Raw genomic sequence first — 17,204 nt, forward strand, 5'->3', positions numbered from 1 at the left:
GAATGTTGGGAGAAGCAGTTGGTGTGTTCTGAATGTTGGGAGAGGCAGTTGGTGTGTTCTGAATGTTGGGAGAAGCAGTGGGTTTGTTCTGAATGTTGGGAGAGGCAGTTGGTGTGTTCTGAATGTTGGGAGAGGCAGTTGGTGTGTTCTGAATGTTGGGAGAAGCAGTGGGTTTGTTCTGAATGTTGGGAGAGGCAGTTGGTGTGTTCGGAATGTTGGGAGAAGCAGTTGGTGTGTTCTGAACGTTGGGAGAGGCAGTTGGTCTGTTCTAATGTTGGGAGAGGCAGTTGGTGTGTTCGGAATGTTGGGAGAAGCAGTGGGTTTGTTCTGAATGTTGGGAGAGGCAGTTGGTGTGTTCGGAATGTTGGGAGAAGCAGTTGGTGTGTTCTGAATGTTGGGAGAGGCAGTTGGTGTGTTCGGAATGTTGGGAGAAGCAGTGGGTTTGTTCTGAATGTTGGGAGAGGCAGTTGGTGTGTTCTGAATGTTGGGAGAGGCAGTTGGTGTGTTCTGAATGTTGGGAGAAGCAGTGGGTTTGTTCTGAATGTTGGGAGAGGCAGTTGGTGTGTTCGGAATGTTGGGAGAAGCAGTTGGTGTGTTCTGAATGTTGGGAGAGGCAGTTGGTGTGTTCTGAATGTTGGGAGAAGCAGTGGGTTTGTTCTGAATGTTGGGAGAGGCAGTTGGTGTGTTCTGAATTGTCTCATGTGGGAATCGAAACCCGGGCCTACGACATGACGAGTTGACGTTTTAACAACCAGGCTACCCCACCGCCCCAAGGACTTCTGTGCATCAAGCATCCTCATTGTCCCATGTGTTATATCTCCATTCTATTATGATTCTATGACATCTAGGGTAAAACTCTGTGCAAGGATGTGAGGTCTTTTTGAATGAGCAAACTAACGCGTGGTCTCGAAACATTTACTGGCGCTTGTGTTGCACTTCTACCGTGTTTCAGCTGGAGGTGTAACGATACGGTGGGGGCGTGATACGATACATATGCCAATGCTATGTTTATAAATTTCAGAGATTGAAGATGGGATATCGTAGGGTAGAAACATACAGGCAAGAGGCATGGTGAATGTTATGCTATTTATAGGCAGCCAGGAAAACCTAAGAATCTGTGTAATTATGTAATGTATCGTATGTATCGTGGGCCTGGTATCAGCGTATCGTTACACCGCAAGTTCAAGCATGGGATGGAGGCAGATAGAGATGAAGGATGAGGGGATGGCATACCGATAAGCTCACCTGATTCCACTTCCTGGCAGACGTAGAGCGTGAGACGCGGCCGCACAGCCCTGTAAACAACAGTTCAACTCACTAACTACGCAGGATCAATGTGGCAGTCAGCAGCAGGAAGGTGTGAGCTCCTGGTCCTGTACTGCCAGTAGCGGTACACGGTATTCCGCTTTACCACAATCTGAACACTAATGAACACGTGACACGATACACTTGAAAAATACCGACACATTGTGTCTTTTAACATCATGCATATTTTTACATTGTTGGCAAAGCTTTATAAGCGAGGATGACTATGAAGTTGTCAAAACTGTGTTGAGGTAGTAAAACGTATGATTATTCAGGTTCATAACAAATAACAGATGAAAGAACATATGCCACATATTGTGGAGCAAGTAATACAGCCCTTCTACACTGCTGTTTTCTGTACACAATCTGTGACTTCCACAAGAATAGAGGGACTTTCATGTACATGTTGGGTCGCAGTAGGGGGCGCTTATAAAGATTACTTACAGATTTGTCTAGAAATTGGTTGTGATTATTTATTGGAGCAGGGAGCTTAATACAGGTACTACGGTTCTTGGATCAGTGATGCTTCTGAATCTACATGAGGCAGTCATAAATGTGAATAACATCATACCACTACAACTAGACCCCTAATATTAAGTGATCCTGAAACAGACACTGCCTGAGCTCGCTGGAAAATGAGGCTGTACGTTATACAAGCAGCTCCGATGATGGAGTTGATGTTTACCTGGACTGAAGTGCGTTGTCTAGCCTGATGCCATCTGCTAACCCACAGATCTGAATCAAGTCTTCTCGACTTAACCGTAATAAATCAGCACCTGTTTCATAAAACAAAATTGGAATTTTTTTTATAAATTGTATTTTCATTTACTTATCATATCTCACACGATGCATTTCTTCTTTCTTCTTCGATCCCACATCTTATTTCCTATTGCCTGACAGCTCTATGAAAGAGAGTCGGCAGAGATATGTACGTGATCAGGTACTGTATGATTACCGTGCACGGAGCACGTAATTGACCCAGTAATTGTTCAGTAACCAGAGGGATGCTTGAGTGTGTTCGGGTGAAGTGTTCTGCTATAGAAGCTGGAAACATGGTTCAAGCACGTTTCCACATAGAATCGAAGAAGAAAGAACAAATGCACGGTGTGAGATAGGATAAGTTAAAAAAAATCCTTATTTGAATTCAGGCAAACGATTTTGTTGGCACAGTTAACTTAACCATAACTAAATACCACATATACAGGTTACTGGAGCAAGGACATCACATTGAATTTAGTCCTTACAACTAAGATTAATGCCGTGTATGTACTATTTCCTAAAATACGTCTCCACAGTGGTGTACTGAAACACAATGGTGATGCAAAAATATTGATGAACAGTATTTAGAACAAAATGATAAATTTGTATATATATCAGTAGCAGGGTGTACAGGTTTCAACAAGCTGAACAGTCTTGTAAACCTCAAGGTGTTGAGTGGTGTTCACTTGTTCAGCTTGTAGAATCATATGAGAAACTATTTCTGTTCTAACCATGATTTATGTTCTTTAATATACACTGAGCACTACCACCCAAGACACATTCAGGTATCAGTTATCTCAGTTCATGGTTCATTTCCATCACTTAATGTTACATGATTTTAGAAATTAAAGATGAAATAGTGAATGAGTCTAAATTTAACGCCGCATCAGCATTATTCCAGACATATGGCCACGAAAAGATGAAACAAAAACAGTTAAAAATACCAACTCATACTTAAAAACATCAGCATAAATTTTACCTGAGAAATTCTGAAAAACCCTTGTATAACTTGTGAACCTGTTAAAGTGTAGCCATCGAGCCACTTCCTGAGATGTAGAATCCCCTGGCAAGGGCTGAAACAGAGAAGAGACGAATAACGGCCATGTCAAACCAGTGGTTGATAATGTGAGCATCACTGCAAGAGTTCACACAACCAGTCACAGATAATAACTGTCTTCCCACAAAGCAGCTTCCCACTATCCACCCTCAACAGCCTCCCACTATCCACCCCTACAGCCTCCCACTATCCCCCCTCAATAGCCTAGCACTATCCACCCTCAACAGCCTCCCACTATCCACCCCTCAACAGCCTCCCACTATCCACCCCTACAGCCTCCCACTATCCACCCCTACAGCCTACCACTATCCCCCCTCAATAGCCTAGCACTATCCACCCTCAATAGCCTAGCACTATCCATCCCCTACAGCCTCCCACTATCCACCCTCAACAGCCTCCCACTATCCACCCCTACAGCTTCCCACTATCCACCCTCAACAGCCTCCCACTATCCCCCCTGAACAGCCTCCCACTATACCCCTCAACAGCCTCCCACTATCCCCCGTCAACAGCCTCCCACTATACCCCTCAACAGCCTCCAACTATCCCCCCTCAACAGCCTCCCACTATCCCCCCTCAACAACCTAGCACTATCCCCCTCAACAGCCTGCAACTATCCCCCCTCAACAGCCTCCAACTATCCCCCCTCAACAGCCTCCCACTATACCCCTCAAAAGCCTCCAACTATCCCCCATCAACAGCCTCCCACTATCCCCCCTGAACAGCCTCCCACTATCCCCCCTCAACAATCTAGCACTATCCACCCCTCAACAGCCTCCAACTATCCCCCCTCAACAGCCTCCCACTATACCCCTCAACAGCCTCCAACTATCCCCCCTCAACAGCCTCCCACTATCCCCCCTCAACAACCTAGCACTATCCCCCTCAACAGCCTCCAACTATCCCCCCTCAACAGCCTCCAACTATCCCCCCTCAACAGCCTCCCACTATACCCCTCAACAGCCTCCAACTATCCCCCCTCAACAGCCTCCCACTATCCCCCCTCAACAACCTAGCACTATCCCCCTCAACAGCCTCCAACTATCCCCCCTCAACAGCCTCCAACTATCCCCCCTAAACAGCCTCCCACTATACCCCTCAACAGCCTCCAACTATCCCCCATCAACAGCCTCCCACTATCCCCCCTCAACAGCCTCCCACTATCCCCCCTCAACAGCCTCCCACTATCCCCCCTCAACAACCTAGCACTATCCCCCTCAACTATCCCCCCTCAACAGCCTCCAACTATCCCCCTCAACAGCCTCCAACTATCCCCCATCAACAGCCTCCCATTATCCCCCCTCAACAGCCTCCCACTATCCCTCATCAACAGCCTCCCACTATCCCCCCTCAACAGCCTCCCACTATCCCCCCTCAACAGCCTCCCACTATCCCCCCTCAACAGCCTCCCACTATCCCCCCTCAACAAATCCCTCTCCCTGCTTTGACATATGCTGTCCAGGACATGGGCAAGAACGGGTTCTGACAGCAGAGAAGACGGTACCCAATAACAATATGTGAAAATTAATCATTTACTTGACGGAGTAATTTATTAGTTAGTGCTTGTTATGAGTACACACTTCTAGGATTTACTGTGTTCAGTTTTGACTGTGAGAAAGCCCCAGCAATGCTTGTCGAAGCTGTTCTTAAAATTATTTGTCATGAAGCACAAGTCAAGAGTCATATTTTAACTCTCGATAAAACAATCTTCAAAATGTTAGTTAGGCTACACCTTTTTAACTTAATGTTTCATGCATTTATTCCAGCTTCTCCACACAAGGTTGATCAAAATAAAAATAAAAATAATTAGCAACTTCAAAAATATCTTTACATTAAATTTAGTCTTGGGTGCAATGCATGGTCAGCAGGGTGAGTGCACAACAAAGACAACACAATAATGTGGTCCACAGTTAGTACTGATCATGGTTTTATGCATCCCCTCCTCTACACAGCTGTACTTCTTTGGAAAAAAGTGTGCTCTTGACTCATGAAAACATCATCACAAGTTTTTTTGTTCAAGAGGGACTATTTTACCAGGGAACCATAATAAAAATACATGTTTTCATGTTGAATTTATTGCTTGGACTGGCGGTTTGTCAGAAGGGATGGCGGGCCCGTGAAACGAAAATATAAAATATGTGGCCTATTGGAAAAAGAAAAATCTTCACAATTATTAGTCTACGATAAACTCCCCCAAATAACTGACCAATCCCATACCAACCTTGACAAAAAGATTAACTTATTGACTGTCCAGGGCCCTTTTCCACAAGGCGATCGTAGCACTACGACAGTCGTAAGTCTATGTTAAAGTATGGGAGTTACGATTGTCTTAGCTCTACGATCGATTTGTGGAACAAAGCCCCGCTACTTACCCCCGTGGTGGTCTGGTCTGCCTCTGGTGTGAGCACCTGTGGGGTGGTGATGCGTGGGGGGAGGTGAGTGGGGGGTGATGGGGTGGCAGGTGATGGGCTCAGCGGTTGTACCGGCGTCCTGAAGGAAAACAGCAAAAACTTAATGACATGGTAGGGAAAAATGACAACTGCAGCTCTCCCACTCAAAATTGTCAACATGCAAATTTACAGATACACTAATGCCAGTAATCCATGGTCCAATACAGAAGTTTTATCAATCATGTCATTGTTTAATCTGATCCATAGAGATGCCTCTTACAACAAGCACCTACAGATTATAAGATCCATTTAAATGCCCTTACAAGCACCTGCAGACCATATGATCCATAGAGATGCCTCTTACAACAAGCACCTGGGGACTTGTTCTGCCAAAGGCTCCCCAGGGATTCAGGCAAGACTGGCCTATTGTCTGTCGTTTAAGGCCACACTCAGCAATATTCCAGCTATATGACGGTGGTCTGTAAATATCAAGTTTGGACCAGACAATCCAGTGATTGACAACATTAGCATCGATCTACGTAATTGGGACACGGTTCAGACTGGCCTATTCCAAATGCTGAGTTTGTACTCACGGAGGGTCTGGCGTGCTGGGGACGGTAGTGATGGAACACACACTGGGTGAGATGTTGGTGGGAGACTTCAACAACTGAGAAGCCTGCGCTGCCAGTACTTGGTCTAAGGGCACCTGCAGCATCAACACACATACCCTGCATCACACCGCTACTTGTCAGGTTTTAACACTGATTTCATTTCATCTATAACCTCGACCGTTACCACACAACCCTACACATCGCAGACCTCTCCAAACATCAAAGTAACATATTACTACCCAAACCATTTCAAACTTGGCTGCCTTCAGAGCAGCAGAAAAAAACATCCAATATCAGAAACTGCCGATATCTAAAATGAAGTCTCATGTCTTATTAGTTCTGGAATAACAAATATGCATTTTGTAAACAATAAGTTTTAACAAAGAGTGAGTGTGTGAGTTGTGGTTTTTTTCCGCTTTTAGCAATATTCCAGCAATATATCGGCGGGGGACACCAGAAACAGGCTTCACACATTGTACCCATGTAGGGAATCGAACCTGGGTCTTGGACGTGGCAGGTGAACACTTTAACCACCAGGCTACGCGACCGCCCTCGTAACAAAGACAACCCTCACTGAGAGCATGAACTACAGACTTGATACACTTCAATGTAAAGTTCATGGTAGCTGGTGGTCCCTGTACATCAGATGGGGAAACATGAGACAGCATCAAACACAATGGTCTCCAGCTCACCTCTGTTAGAACTGTGCACTCATATGATGGTTGAAATTTTTCCTGGAATGAGACGGAACAGGATGAGTAAATGAATTCTGACCGCAATATAACCCATACATTAGGTTGTGGATATGTCATCAAGCTTGAAACAGACAAAGGTTAACTGTGAGCATGGACCAGACAAAGATTAACTGTCAGCATGGACCAGACAAAGGTTAACTATGAGCATGGACCAGACAAAGGTTAACTGTCAGCATGGACCAGACAAAGGTTAACTGTCGGCATGGACCAGACAAAGGTTAACTGTGAGGCTGTGAGTATGGTTCTAGCAGCATTAGAAACTAACAGCTTTAGACCACTAGTCCTTATAATGATAACATGTGGCAAAACCCTTTAAAACGGCAAATTTCTACTAGTCGTTATGCCTTTACTATTGGGCATTTGGCAAAGACTATAGGACTAGTGCCAATTTCTAATGCTAGTGCCAATTTCAAAGAACATAACAGAGAAATTGCTGGACACTGATTTCAGGAATATTGTCAAAATAATATTTACATACTTTTTCTGCCTCTGATCTCTTCTCCATCTTTTCCCGATCTGTCTTGTGTTTTCTGTCTGCGCCCTTGGGCTGAAAATAGATCCAAACTGTAGAGTATTGATGGTGTCATTGAGAAGCATGAAGCAGCGAGAGATTTCCCAGCAGGAAGGGGGGGCTTTTGAGAATTGTTATCCTCCATCACTTTCAGGGGTTCACTGGAGTGAGTTGGGTTACCTCTCGTTAACAGTATTTCAGTCAGGTCACAGCTTGCGAGGTGTCAAAGGCCAAGTGATACAGGCATGTAACCAACAAACACATGCGGACTGACCAAGGATCCTAAACTTGGCGAAGTGGAATTGGAACCCATGGCGGAGGATGCTGGTTGCTAAGGGAGACAACTCTGCAGAGTGAGCTTATGTGCTTTAAGACCCCTGGTCCATCTCTGCCTCTTTTAAAATACAGTTACTGAGTGATCCTAGCGGCCTGTGACTAATCCCATCTGGACCAGACCCCTCAGTGGAGGCCCAGTAGGATGAATCGGCTTCTACCAAGACACTAGGGCCGTGTATTAACCTGGATTTTGTATTGCAATATATCATGATATATTGCCATACTTAAACCTGTATTGCGATACTCATTGCAATATATTGCCAATTTACATTTTGTATCCCAGCAACGATCAAGAGAGATAATACTGTCACATGGAAGCGCAACCTCCTTCCCAGCGCGTGACACCTTCGTTTACTCTCGGTATAGAGAGCTCCACAGACGAGCTATCGCTATGAGGAGCTTCATAGTCGCAATGTGTCCACGCTAATTGATAAAAAGATTGTCAGAGGCAAGTTGTATAAGAAAGATACTATTTTCCGTCACCATATTGATTTAGAACACATAAATATATTTAGTTATATTTGCCCTAATATATTGCTACATTTACAAACGTATCGCAATCAGTATAGCTGATGATTTGCACCACAATATACCAGTGTACTGGTAATACCACGCTCTTACAAGACACACATTCTGACAACTGTCTTGTCACCTATCAAAGCAACAGAGTGCTGGAGACCTAACCCGGCTCCCCATGAGATCACAAAGATTGACACCTCACCTTAAAAACTTTCACTTGACAGGATGCACAATGTAATAATTTTGAATCGGGGCCATTGGAGTAGGTTTCCACCTGGATCCTGAAGGGGACGCCCTTCTCCCCGCCATGCTTCTTTGCCGTGAACTCAGTGCTGATGCAGTGCACCCGGATGTAGACCCCCGTCTCCTTCGTGGGGTCCCAGATAAACTCTGTCTGATTCAACCGAACAGCGTCCAGATTCATATCAATTAACGCGTACGAGAGAGGAACATCTGAAATCAACCAAAAGAGTGAATACATGAGCGAGCTGGTCTTCATTCTGCCGTGAACAAATTTTCAAGAATATCACAACTTGTCAGCTGATGTAAGATGAGTGAGGAGTAATGTCTTTGGCTGCTTTCAAGCAATATCACAACGGGAGACACCAGAAATGGGCTTCACACATTGTACCCATGTGGGGAATTAAACCCGGGCATTTGCCATGAGGAGCGAACGCTTTAATCCCAAGCAGCCCTCTTGCAACTTCTTGGAGAAAGAGTTGCCTCCCATCATAGGAGAGGTTTTCATTATGTTTTTGTTTGTTTTTTGTTTAATGTCGCACTCAGCAATACTCCAGCTATATGACAGCTGTCTGTAAATAATCAAGTCTCGACCAGACAATCCAGTGATAGATGTGATGAGCATCGATCCACGCAATTGGGATACAATGACATGCATCAACTAAGTCAGGGAGTCTGACCACCCGATCCCATTAATCGCCTCTTACGACAAGCATAGTCGCCTTTTACAGCAAGCATGGGTTGCTGAAGACCTAATCTACCCCAGGTATTCACAGGTCTTTCATTATGTAATTCCACATTACACAATTCACAATTCTTTGAAAAATAAACACTTTCCTATAATGGCAGCTCACACATATTTGGTGCCACAACACTTGACACCTGAATCCATAAACTGTGTCTGGCAAAAGGAATTACTGTATTAACTCTTTCAACACCAGTCAACCAGAAGTGTTTACTGCTGGGACACCGAGTTCCCAGAGGCTCTTGTGTGATAGATGAAGTCAACATTTATCAAAGAAAATACCTGCTTGTAAAATATATTTGCTACTACATGTTATACACCATTTGAAAGGTCTGATCCTATGGTTTATAAATATGAAAGTTATGTTTTTCACATTATTTAAAATAATGCATTTACAACTTAATTAAATTCGTTGTAAATAAAAAATGTACGCTAACACGTTGTTAACATCCAGATTAAGGACCAAGGAAGCGAAAACTTGACGATTTTCGGCAAATATTTGATTTCATAATATCCACGTACCTATTTCTATTTTATTTTCATTGTTTACGTTATTGGAAAATCATTTTAAAAAGAATTATAAATAGTCTCTGTCATCACCCATTTCCAGATAACAGCGACTGTCCGCTCAGTAAAATGAAGAAATACCCCCGTTTTCGAGGTTTCGTATGAATAACACGTTCGTCGAAGAATGGCATATGACACATCGCTGGAAAGCTTATTGCTTCATCTACACGCTCGTAACATCGACTGGTTTTTTTCGTAGTTATAACAAGCGATTTCATTGGATTAAAATTGGTTTCTAATGACGCTTTCTTGCTGAAATCTGCTACAAGTTTCGTGATTGGTCAATTTTGAGCACGTGACCTAAGGCAGCCAATCAAATTACAGCTGTGATACCAAGCTCGTGTTCGATAAATTACAGAAGTTTGCGAAAGAATTTTGTTAAATCGTGTTATTCTGAACGTTTTGAGCAGGAAATCACGATATATATTAAAAATATGGAACTTCGTGAATGTATCGTGCTAGGTTACGAGCTGTGACAAAGATTTTTCATGCATATATTTTTGCATTAAACATCGTGTCCGAGCCGAGAATTCAAGGCGACGAAAGCCGAGATGTCCTTTGACTTACATTACACGCGATCGCACGAAAAGACGAAAATAATAACTTAGATGTAAGTTTGATTACTTTTAGATATATTTTTTGTTGATTTTATATATTACTTTGTATAATATATTTAAAGATTTGTTTAAAACGTCTTTATTTTTCCTCTTTGACGTGTTCGATGTGGACCCGTTGTCGAAATGTGTGTCCGAGAATTTTATTTTCAATAACATCGCGGGAAATAGTGAATAATTTTTTAATTTAACGATAAAAAATGTTAAATTGAAATGGAATATGTATTTCAGACATTGTGAAATGTGATAGATTTAATAAATGAATGATATTACAGGTAGGTCCATAAAAATATAGTACTATTTTGACGTGACTACGGCTTGGCCGGATAACCGGCCTGCGGTGTTGAAAGAGTTAAAAATACTCTACAGTGCACTCTGCTAAGGGGAGACAACCCACCAATATCTAGAATTCTCTCCCCTGGTCTGTTCCTCTTCCAGGCTTCGATCTGTTCTTTCTCCATGTACTGTAACCGGCGTTCATGGAACAGCACTTTAACCTGACTCTGAAAATAACATGTAATACAATGTGTTTTATTTGAATTAATTAAATTTAGGAATTTGATGAACTCAATTTAACAAGTGTTTGGGGGAAACATGAGTTAGTTATGGAATCCCACTTCTTGTCAGTACCTTCACTAAGCACTTACTTCAGCTTCTGGGATAACACAAATGGAAATCATGAAGTCAACTCTGTTTCAAAATAAAAGAAACATGGATGTTGTAACCTGCCTTTAATCATGATAATGGTAAAAAAAAGTGAGTTTCTTACTCTGAGGAATTTTCCTTGGTATTCAGACAAATCTCCAAGTTTCTTCAACTTGATCTCATAAGACTGGCCTGGAACAAAATATATAGTATTACATCTGATGATGATGACGACAATGATGACGACAACAATGACGATGACGATGATGATGAAGACGATGATGATGATGATGATGATGATGACGATAACGACGATGATGACGACGACAATGATGATGATGATGGTGGTGATGATGTTGCAAATATTTCCACATAATTGTCAAAAAACAACAACGATGATGACAGAAAAGTATTCAGTTGTTGCACACCAGTCAGCAACATTTTGGTTATTTCAAGGCTGCCTGTAATTGTTCAAGCCTGGACTAGACAAACCAGTGGTTGATATTATGATTATGACCAACACCCCCGACAGTCCATCTCCCCGAGGCAAGAGAGTTAACTGATAACAAAAGTCTAATTTCCACCCTTGCCGAACTAGGCTGGAATTCCTGGGCTCGATTGTAGCGCCACCAGTGGCTATTATGAGTTATGTCCCTTCTATTCCTCTCCTATGGACCAATCAGATTCCACCTCTCATATCACTTGCATTTTCTTCAAACAAACTGTCGGCGCCCAGTCAAGACGATCTGATAGATAATGAAGATCTCTATTGTGATAAAACGGGTCTTACATCGCGAAGTGCATCAAATCATGTGAGCACCTTGACTAAAAATAAGAATAGTTTTGAAAGATTTCTGTCTACAACGAGTTGGCGGTGGACATGCTTTGCAAATCCTGCAATCCACCGAAATCTGCATGACAGTTTATGAAACGGATTTCAATTTCATTGCGCGATTTTGATTTGACTAGGCATAGACTCGTTAGTCCAGCCAAAATGTAACTCCATAATACCAGTACAGTTCGGCAAGAGTGGAAACTGGACTCCATAAGTCAGTTAATTCCCTTGCCTCAGGAAGATGACCACTGTCGGGGGAGGATGAAATGCAATGAAACAAGTAACTGAACCTGTCCAATTTTGTCACTTCCTACAACAAGCAACACATGTTAAAGTGCCCGGGATAAGCTTCAATCTGTGTTCCCCCTGGAGGGGTGTGTACTGACAGGGTGAGGAAGACATTATCCCCCCACAACTTACCCTGATTTAGATAGGTGAGTGTCTCTTCATTCATCTTAACAGCTGGTGAAGTTGCAGCTCCAAGAATATACTGAAACCTGTCAAAATAAATTTATTAAAATCGTGATATTTTTTTATATTTGTAAACTAAATCTGCATTACTCCTTAATGCATTCACTGCTTACCATACAACAACAAAAGAGCGCTCAGCGATACACAAGATAGTAAAGGTAATATGGAAAAAATATATCACCCATCGCAGATATGATTTAGAGTTAAGGGTCTAAACAAATCCAATTTGAAGAGCTCAGCTGAGAGATGTCCTTGCTGTTACGTGACAGACAGTGATGTGAAGAAGGTGACTTGTCATCAAGGTCACATGACAGCACTGATGGTCCATGCAAAAAGCAGGAGTTGATTGAAAACAGAAACATCTTTTTTTCACCCAAGACCATCGCTGAGCGCTGTCTTTTGTTGTTGTAAGGTAAGCAGTGAATGCATTAAGAAGTAATGCAGAATAAGTAAAAAATGTAACTGTTTTTAATCGTATATCAGAAACTGAGAGTCAGATAGAGCGTGGTTATACACCTTTTTCTGAACTATTCCCAGCCCAGACAGGTCCTGACACAATGCTGTAATCAATAGAAACTAGGGCTGGCTATCATACAGATTGATAATCGCTAAATATATATCAGTCAATTATCAATAAATATCAGAGAAGAAACTTTCAGCAAATATGCAAGAAAGTCCTGAAAGAAATCAACAGGTTTCACGCCACTAGTGAGCAGTGACACATTCATGCATGGATTACTTTGTCGACATTTGTGATATAACAAAAACAGTTGCTTTCCATCTTCGATAATTGACATTACTGAAGTCTGTGTCGGTAAACCTGAACTTTATTTAATCACAAATAGTTTATGGGAGTTATTATCAATGACAACAGTTTCATATCCATAATCATTAATATTTCATCCCATCGACGATAATTCCAATTATTTATCTTTGTAGCCATCCTTAATAGAAACATGTTGGAAAGAACAATCAAAAGTTCATCATTTGCTGCCATTTCTCTAAATCCTTAAAAATCATTACATACCACCACTTCCGGTCTCATATCGCTAACTGTGTTCTTCTACGATACAACCTCACATTGACACAGCCTAAACCACATGTCTCTGTGGGGCAGAAACTTAAAACTAGAACTGCAACGCCTCTACATGCTTTAATATGAACGTCATATGGTTTACTGACTTCTCACAACAGAAAGTAAGTGAGTGAGTGAGTGAGTGAGTTGGGTTTGACGCTGCTTTTAACAGTATTCCAGTTATAAAACCGTGTGTCAGCTTAATGTGGGAGGAAAGCCCGAAGTGATGCAGGTCTCAGACGTTTACCACTTCGGTGACACCCACAAGCACGGGTATGGTGCTGACAAACCTAGAAATATAATCAGGGCAAACCAGGATTCGAACCCACAATCATAGGTTCCTGGCGTGCCCAAGGGATGCAACTCTGCACAGTGAATCACAGCACGTTATACGACTGGGGCACCCCCAACATAAACAGAAATTCAACAGCAAAATTGGCACACATGATTTACTTTTAACCTTCACTAACCTTGACCTTATACACTCAAGAACTTTTCAGACTACATACCCAACTAAAGGATGATTGATACATTCTTTCACTGAGAAACAGGTTGATATGTTCCAAGTTTGATCTTAATCTCATGTAGATCAATGTAACAGTTCATGCTTACTCTACTCATCATTGCAACCTCAAACCTAGACAGGACCTGCTTGTAGCAATAGTCTACCCTTATCAAGACAGGGAGAAACCGACGATTATTCCATCCCTATCATGGCAGGGAGAAACACATGATTATTCCACCCCTTACATGGCAAAGAGAAACATGATTATTCAACCCCTACCATGGCAGAGAGAAACAGTTGATTATTCCACCCTTATCATGGCACGGAGAAACAGTTGATTATTCCACCCCTATCATTGCGGGGAGAAACAGATGATTATTCCACCCCTATCATGGCAAAGGGAAACATGATTATTCCACCCCTACCATGGCAAAGAGAAACATGATTATTCCACCCCTATCATGGCACGGAGAAACAGTTGATTATTCCACCCCCATCATGGCACCGAGAAACAGATGATTATTCCTCACCTGTCATTTCATGGAAAAACAGATGATTATTCCACCCCTCTCATGGCAAAGAGAAACATGATTATTCCACCCCTATCATGGCAGGACAGATGATTATTCCACCCCTATCACTAGGAACTCGTGATACAGAATTACTTTACGACTTACCCGCTTTCAAGATTTTCTTGTTTAAACACTGGAAGAGCCAGGAGAGCTTCGCTGTAACAGAAATCATTCTTTAGTGTGAGTTGCTTTTCTTGTTCAAATGCAGCTGTGTTAACATGGACTGTACATGTATGTGTGATTGCGAACATCATTCTAGAAACTGCTCTCAGTTATCCTCAAACAACAAAGTTACTAGACTCATGGCTTGAATACCGTTCTATCATCAATGGGTGAGTGAGTATGGTTTGACACCATTCAGCATTATTCCAGCAATATCACAGCACCCAAAACACAAGAAATGAGCTTCACACATATGTGGAATGGACCCCTTCCTTCAGCGTGAAGAGCGAACGCTTTAACCACTGCCCCTTAGGCTACCAACTGCCCCTATCACCAATGCAGCGTTACCGCTGAGTCAAGGCCATTGTCAGGAGTACCAGTCTCTGCTGCAAACACCAGTGTGCTGTTGTACAAAACAACCTTTGCGCTACGACTGTCGTAAGTCTGTGTTAAGGTTGAGAGCTACGATCACCTTAGGGCTACGACTGTCGTAAGTCTGTGTTAAGGTTGAGAGCTACGATCACCTTAGGGCTAAGATCGCTTTGGTCTGTTCCGCTGATATGGCAGGCGTGAGATTTGTCTGACAACTTACATAACTGGTAAAGCTCATCCAGATAAGGGAGCACCAAACTGCCCATTGCATGACATACTGTAAATCTTGATATTAACGCGAGCGTGAATTAAATGCGAAAAATGCGAGTGGTCTTTGCTCGCATTATAAAACATCGCATTTATATCAACAATAAGACGTTTTGGATAGCAGAAATACCAACTTAGACATACGCTGAAAACAAACAACTATGTATTCCACATCACTGTTTATTGAGCAGCACGTGTTACAAGTCTATAAACAATGTCATTCAAACACTAATTACATCCTGTGAATTGTCACTGCTGGGGTCAAGACAAGCATTCTACTCACTCATGTCATCACTGATCACACCTGTAAGTCAGGACAGACGCCACCCAACACGGTGTCTTTGCTCTTTGCGACTGCATCAAAGGCCGACACGAGCAAGCGCGCACATATTGTTTTAGCTGAAGTACTCTACTCAGCGCTAATACGCGGTGCTATTTGGTGTGTGATTTGATTAATGTAAGGTTGGATTAAGGTGAGGATTCTCCTGTAAACCTGACAGAGGACATTTTGTTTAGAAATAAATCAACTGATGCTTGAGAGGAGGGGGTGTCGCATTTTTGGCATATTGAGTCGCATTTTTGGCTAGGGGCCAGCGATCGCATTCTTTTGGAGACGCATTAATTTCACATTTTACAGTATTTTCTGTCTATTGTTCAACATTTTACTTGAGGACTCTGCAGTGTGAAAATTCCGAATGAGACAGTTTTCACTTGATTACATAATAAATACCAAAATATACAGAAATCCAGATGAGGGTTTGACCGATTCCACTGCTTTCATTATCAGTCTGCAGGCAAACATCTTATTGACATGTTTGAATTCATCATGTTTGGTGAAAGCAAATAATTTTATGCCTGAAGAAATAAATAAAATAAAACTGCAGTTTCAGTCTGTGATTTCTACCACTAGTCAGAAACCTCAGAAATTTCTGTCTGCTTCAGAAAGCTCAGCTTATAATTGTCCATATGATGACAAAAGACTCAACTCAAAAGATGCTAGAGCCATGTTCGGGCTATGAGGCTCAAACAATTTTGGACTAGACTTCAGTTAGGAAAGTAATATAAGTGTAATGTTATGACTCCCCACCTCATGTTGTAGCTAGAGGTCCCCAACTCCGTTCCCAGGCCTGACAGTGATCCGTCAAAGTCAGCAGCAAGTCCCCCGTCGATGTCCCAGGAGCTGAGGCTGGTGGTGTTGGTGGTGCTGGTGGTGGAGTGGGAGCTGGTGTGGGACGTCTTGGTCCTCTTTCCAGCCCCCGCCCCGGTCTCGTCATTCCAGGTGAAGGACAGCGCATGGGGTGTCCTGGAACAGACAGACATACATACATGGGGTGTCCTGGAACAGACAGACATACATACATGAGGTGTCCTGGAACAGACAGACAGACAGACAGACAGACATACATGGGGTGTCCTGGAACAGACAGACAGACAAACAGACATACATGGGGTGTCCTGGAACAGACAGACAGACAGACATACATGGGGTGTCCTGGAACAGACATACATACATGAGGTGTCCTGGAACAGACAGACATACATGAGGTGTCCGAGAACAGACAGACATACATGAGGTGTCCTGGAACAGACAGACATACATGAGGTGTCCTGGAACAGACAGACATACATGGGGTGTCCTGGAACAGACAGACACACATGAGGTGTCCGAGAACAGACAGACATACATACATGAGGTGTCCTGGAACAGACAGACAGACATACATGGGGTGTCCTGGAACAGACAGACATACATGCGGTGTCCTGTAACAGACAGACAGACATACATGAGGTGTCCGAGAACAGACAGACATACATACATGAGGTGTCCTGGAACAGACAGACATACATACATGGGGTGTACTGGAACAGACAGACAGACATACATGGGGTG

General features: G+C 42.8%; 1 protein-coding gene across 3 annotated transcripts in view; it reads right to left on the bottom strand.

The window, feature by feature from the left end:
• Positions 1-17,204, bottom strand: part of LOC124136789 (transcription factor CP2-like) — a 35,084-nt gene that overhangs the window by 6,491 nt on the left and 11,389 nt on the right. For 2 of the 3 annotated variants that reach the window (XM_048380581.1, XM_048380583.1), the window contains exons 2-14: positions 16,401-16,616; positions 14,618-14,668; positions 12,310-12,386; positions 11,179-11,246; positions 10,807-10,912; positions 8,446-8,696; positions 7,356-7,424; positions 6,815-6,856; positions 6,105-6,217; positions 5,494-5,611; positions 3,044-3,137; positions 1,991-2,081; positions 1,234-1,295 (exon numbers count right to left, since the gene is read on the bottom strand). In XM_048380581.1, the coding sequence (XP_048236538.1) occupies positions 1,234-1,295; positions 1,991-2,081; positions 3,044-3,137; positions 5,494-5,611; positions 6,105-6,217; positions 6,815-6,856; positions 7,356-7,424; positions 8,446-8,696; positions 10,807-10,912; positions 11,179-11,246; positions 12,310-12,386; positions 14,618-14,668; positions 16,401-16,616 (1,358 nt within the window). The remainder of the gene's footprint in view (positions 1-1,233; positions 1,296-1,990; positions 2,082-3,043; positions 3,138-5,493; positions 5,612-6,104; positions 6,218-6,814; positions 6,857-7,355; positions 7,425-8,445; positions 8,697-10,806; positions 10,913-11,178; positions 11,247-12,309; positions 12,387-14,617; positions 14,669-16,400; positions 16,617-17,204) is intronic. The other variant, XM_048380582.1, reaches the window with a different exon arrangement.

Source organism: Haliotis rufescens, unplaced genomic scaffold (genome assembly GCF_023055435.1).
Source record: "Haliotis rufescens isolate VD_foot unplaced genomic scaffold, xgHalRufe1.0.p SCAF_31, whole genome shotgun sequence".
Classification (NCBI taxonomy): domain Eukaryota; kingdom Metazoa; phylum Mollusca; class Gastropoda; order Lepetellida; family Haliotidae; genus Haliotis; species Haliotis rufescens.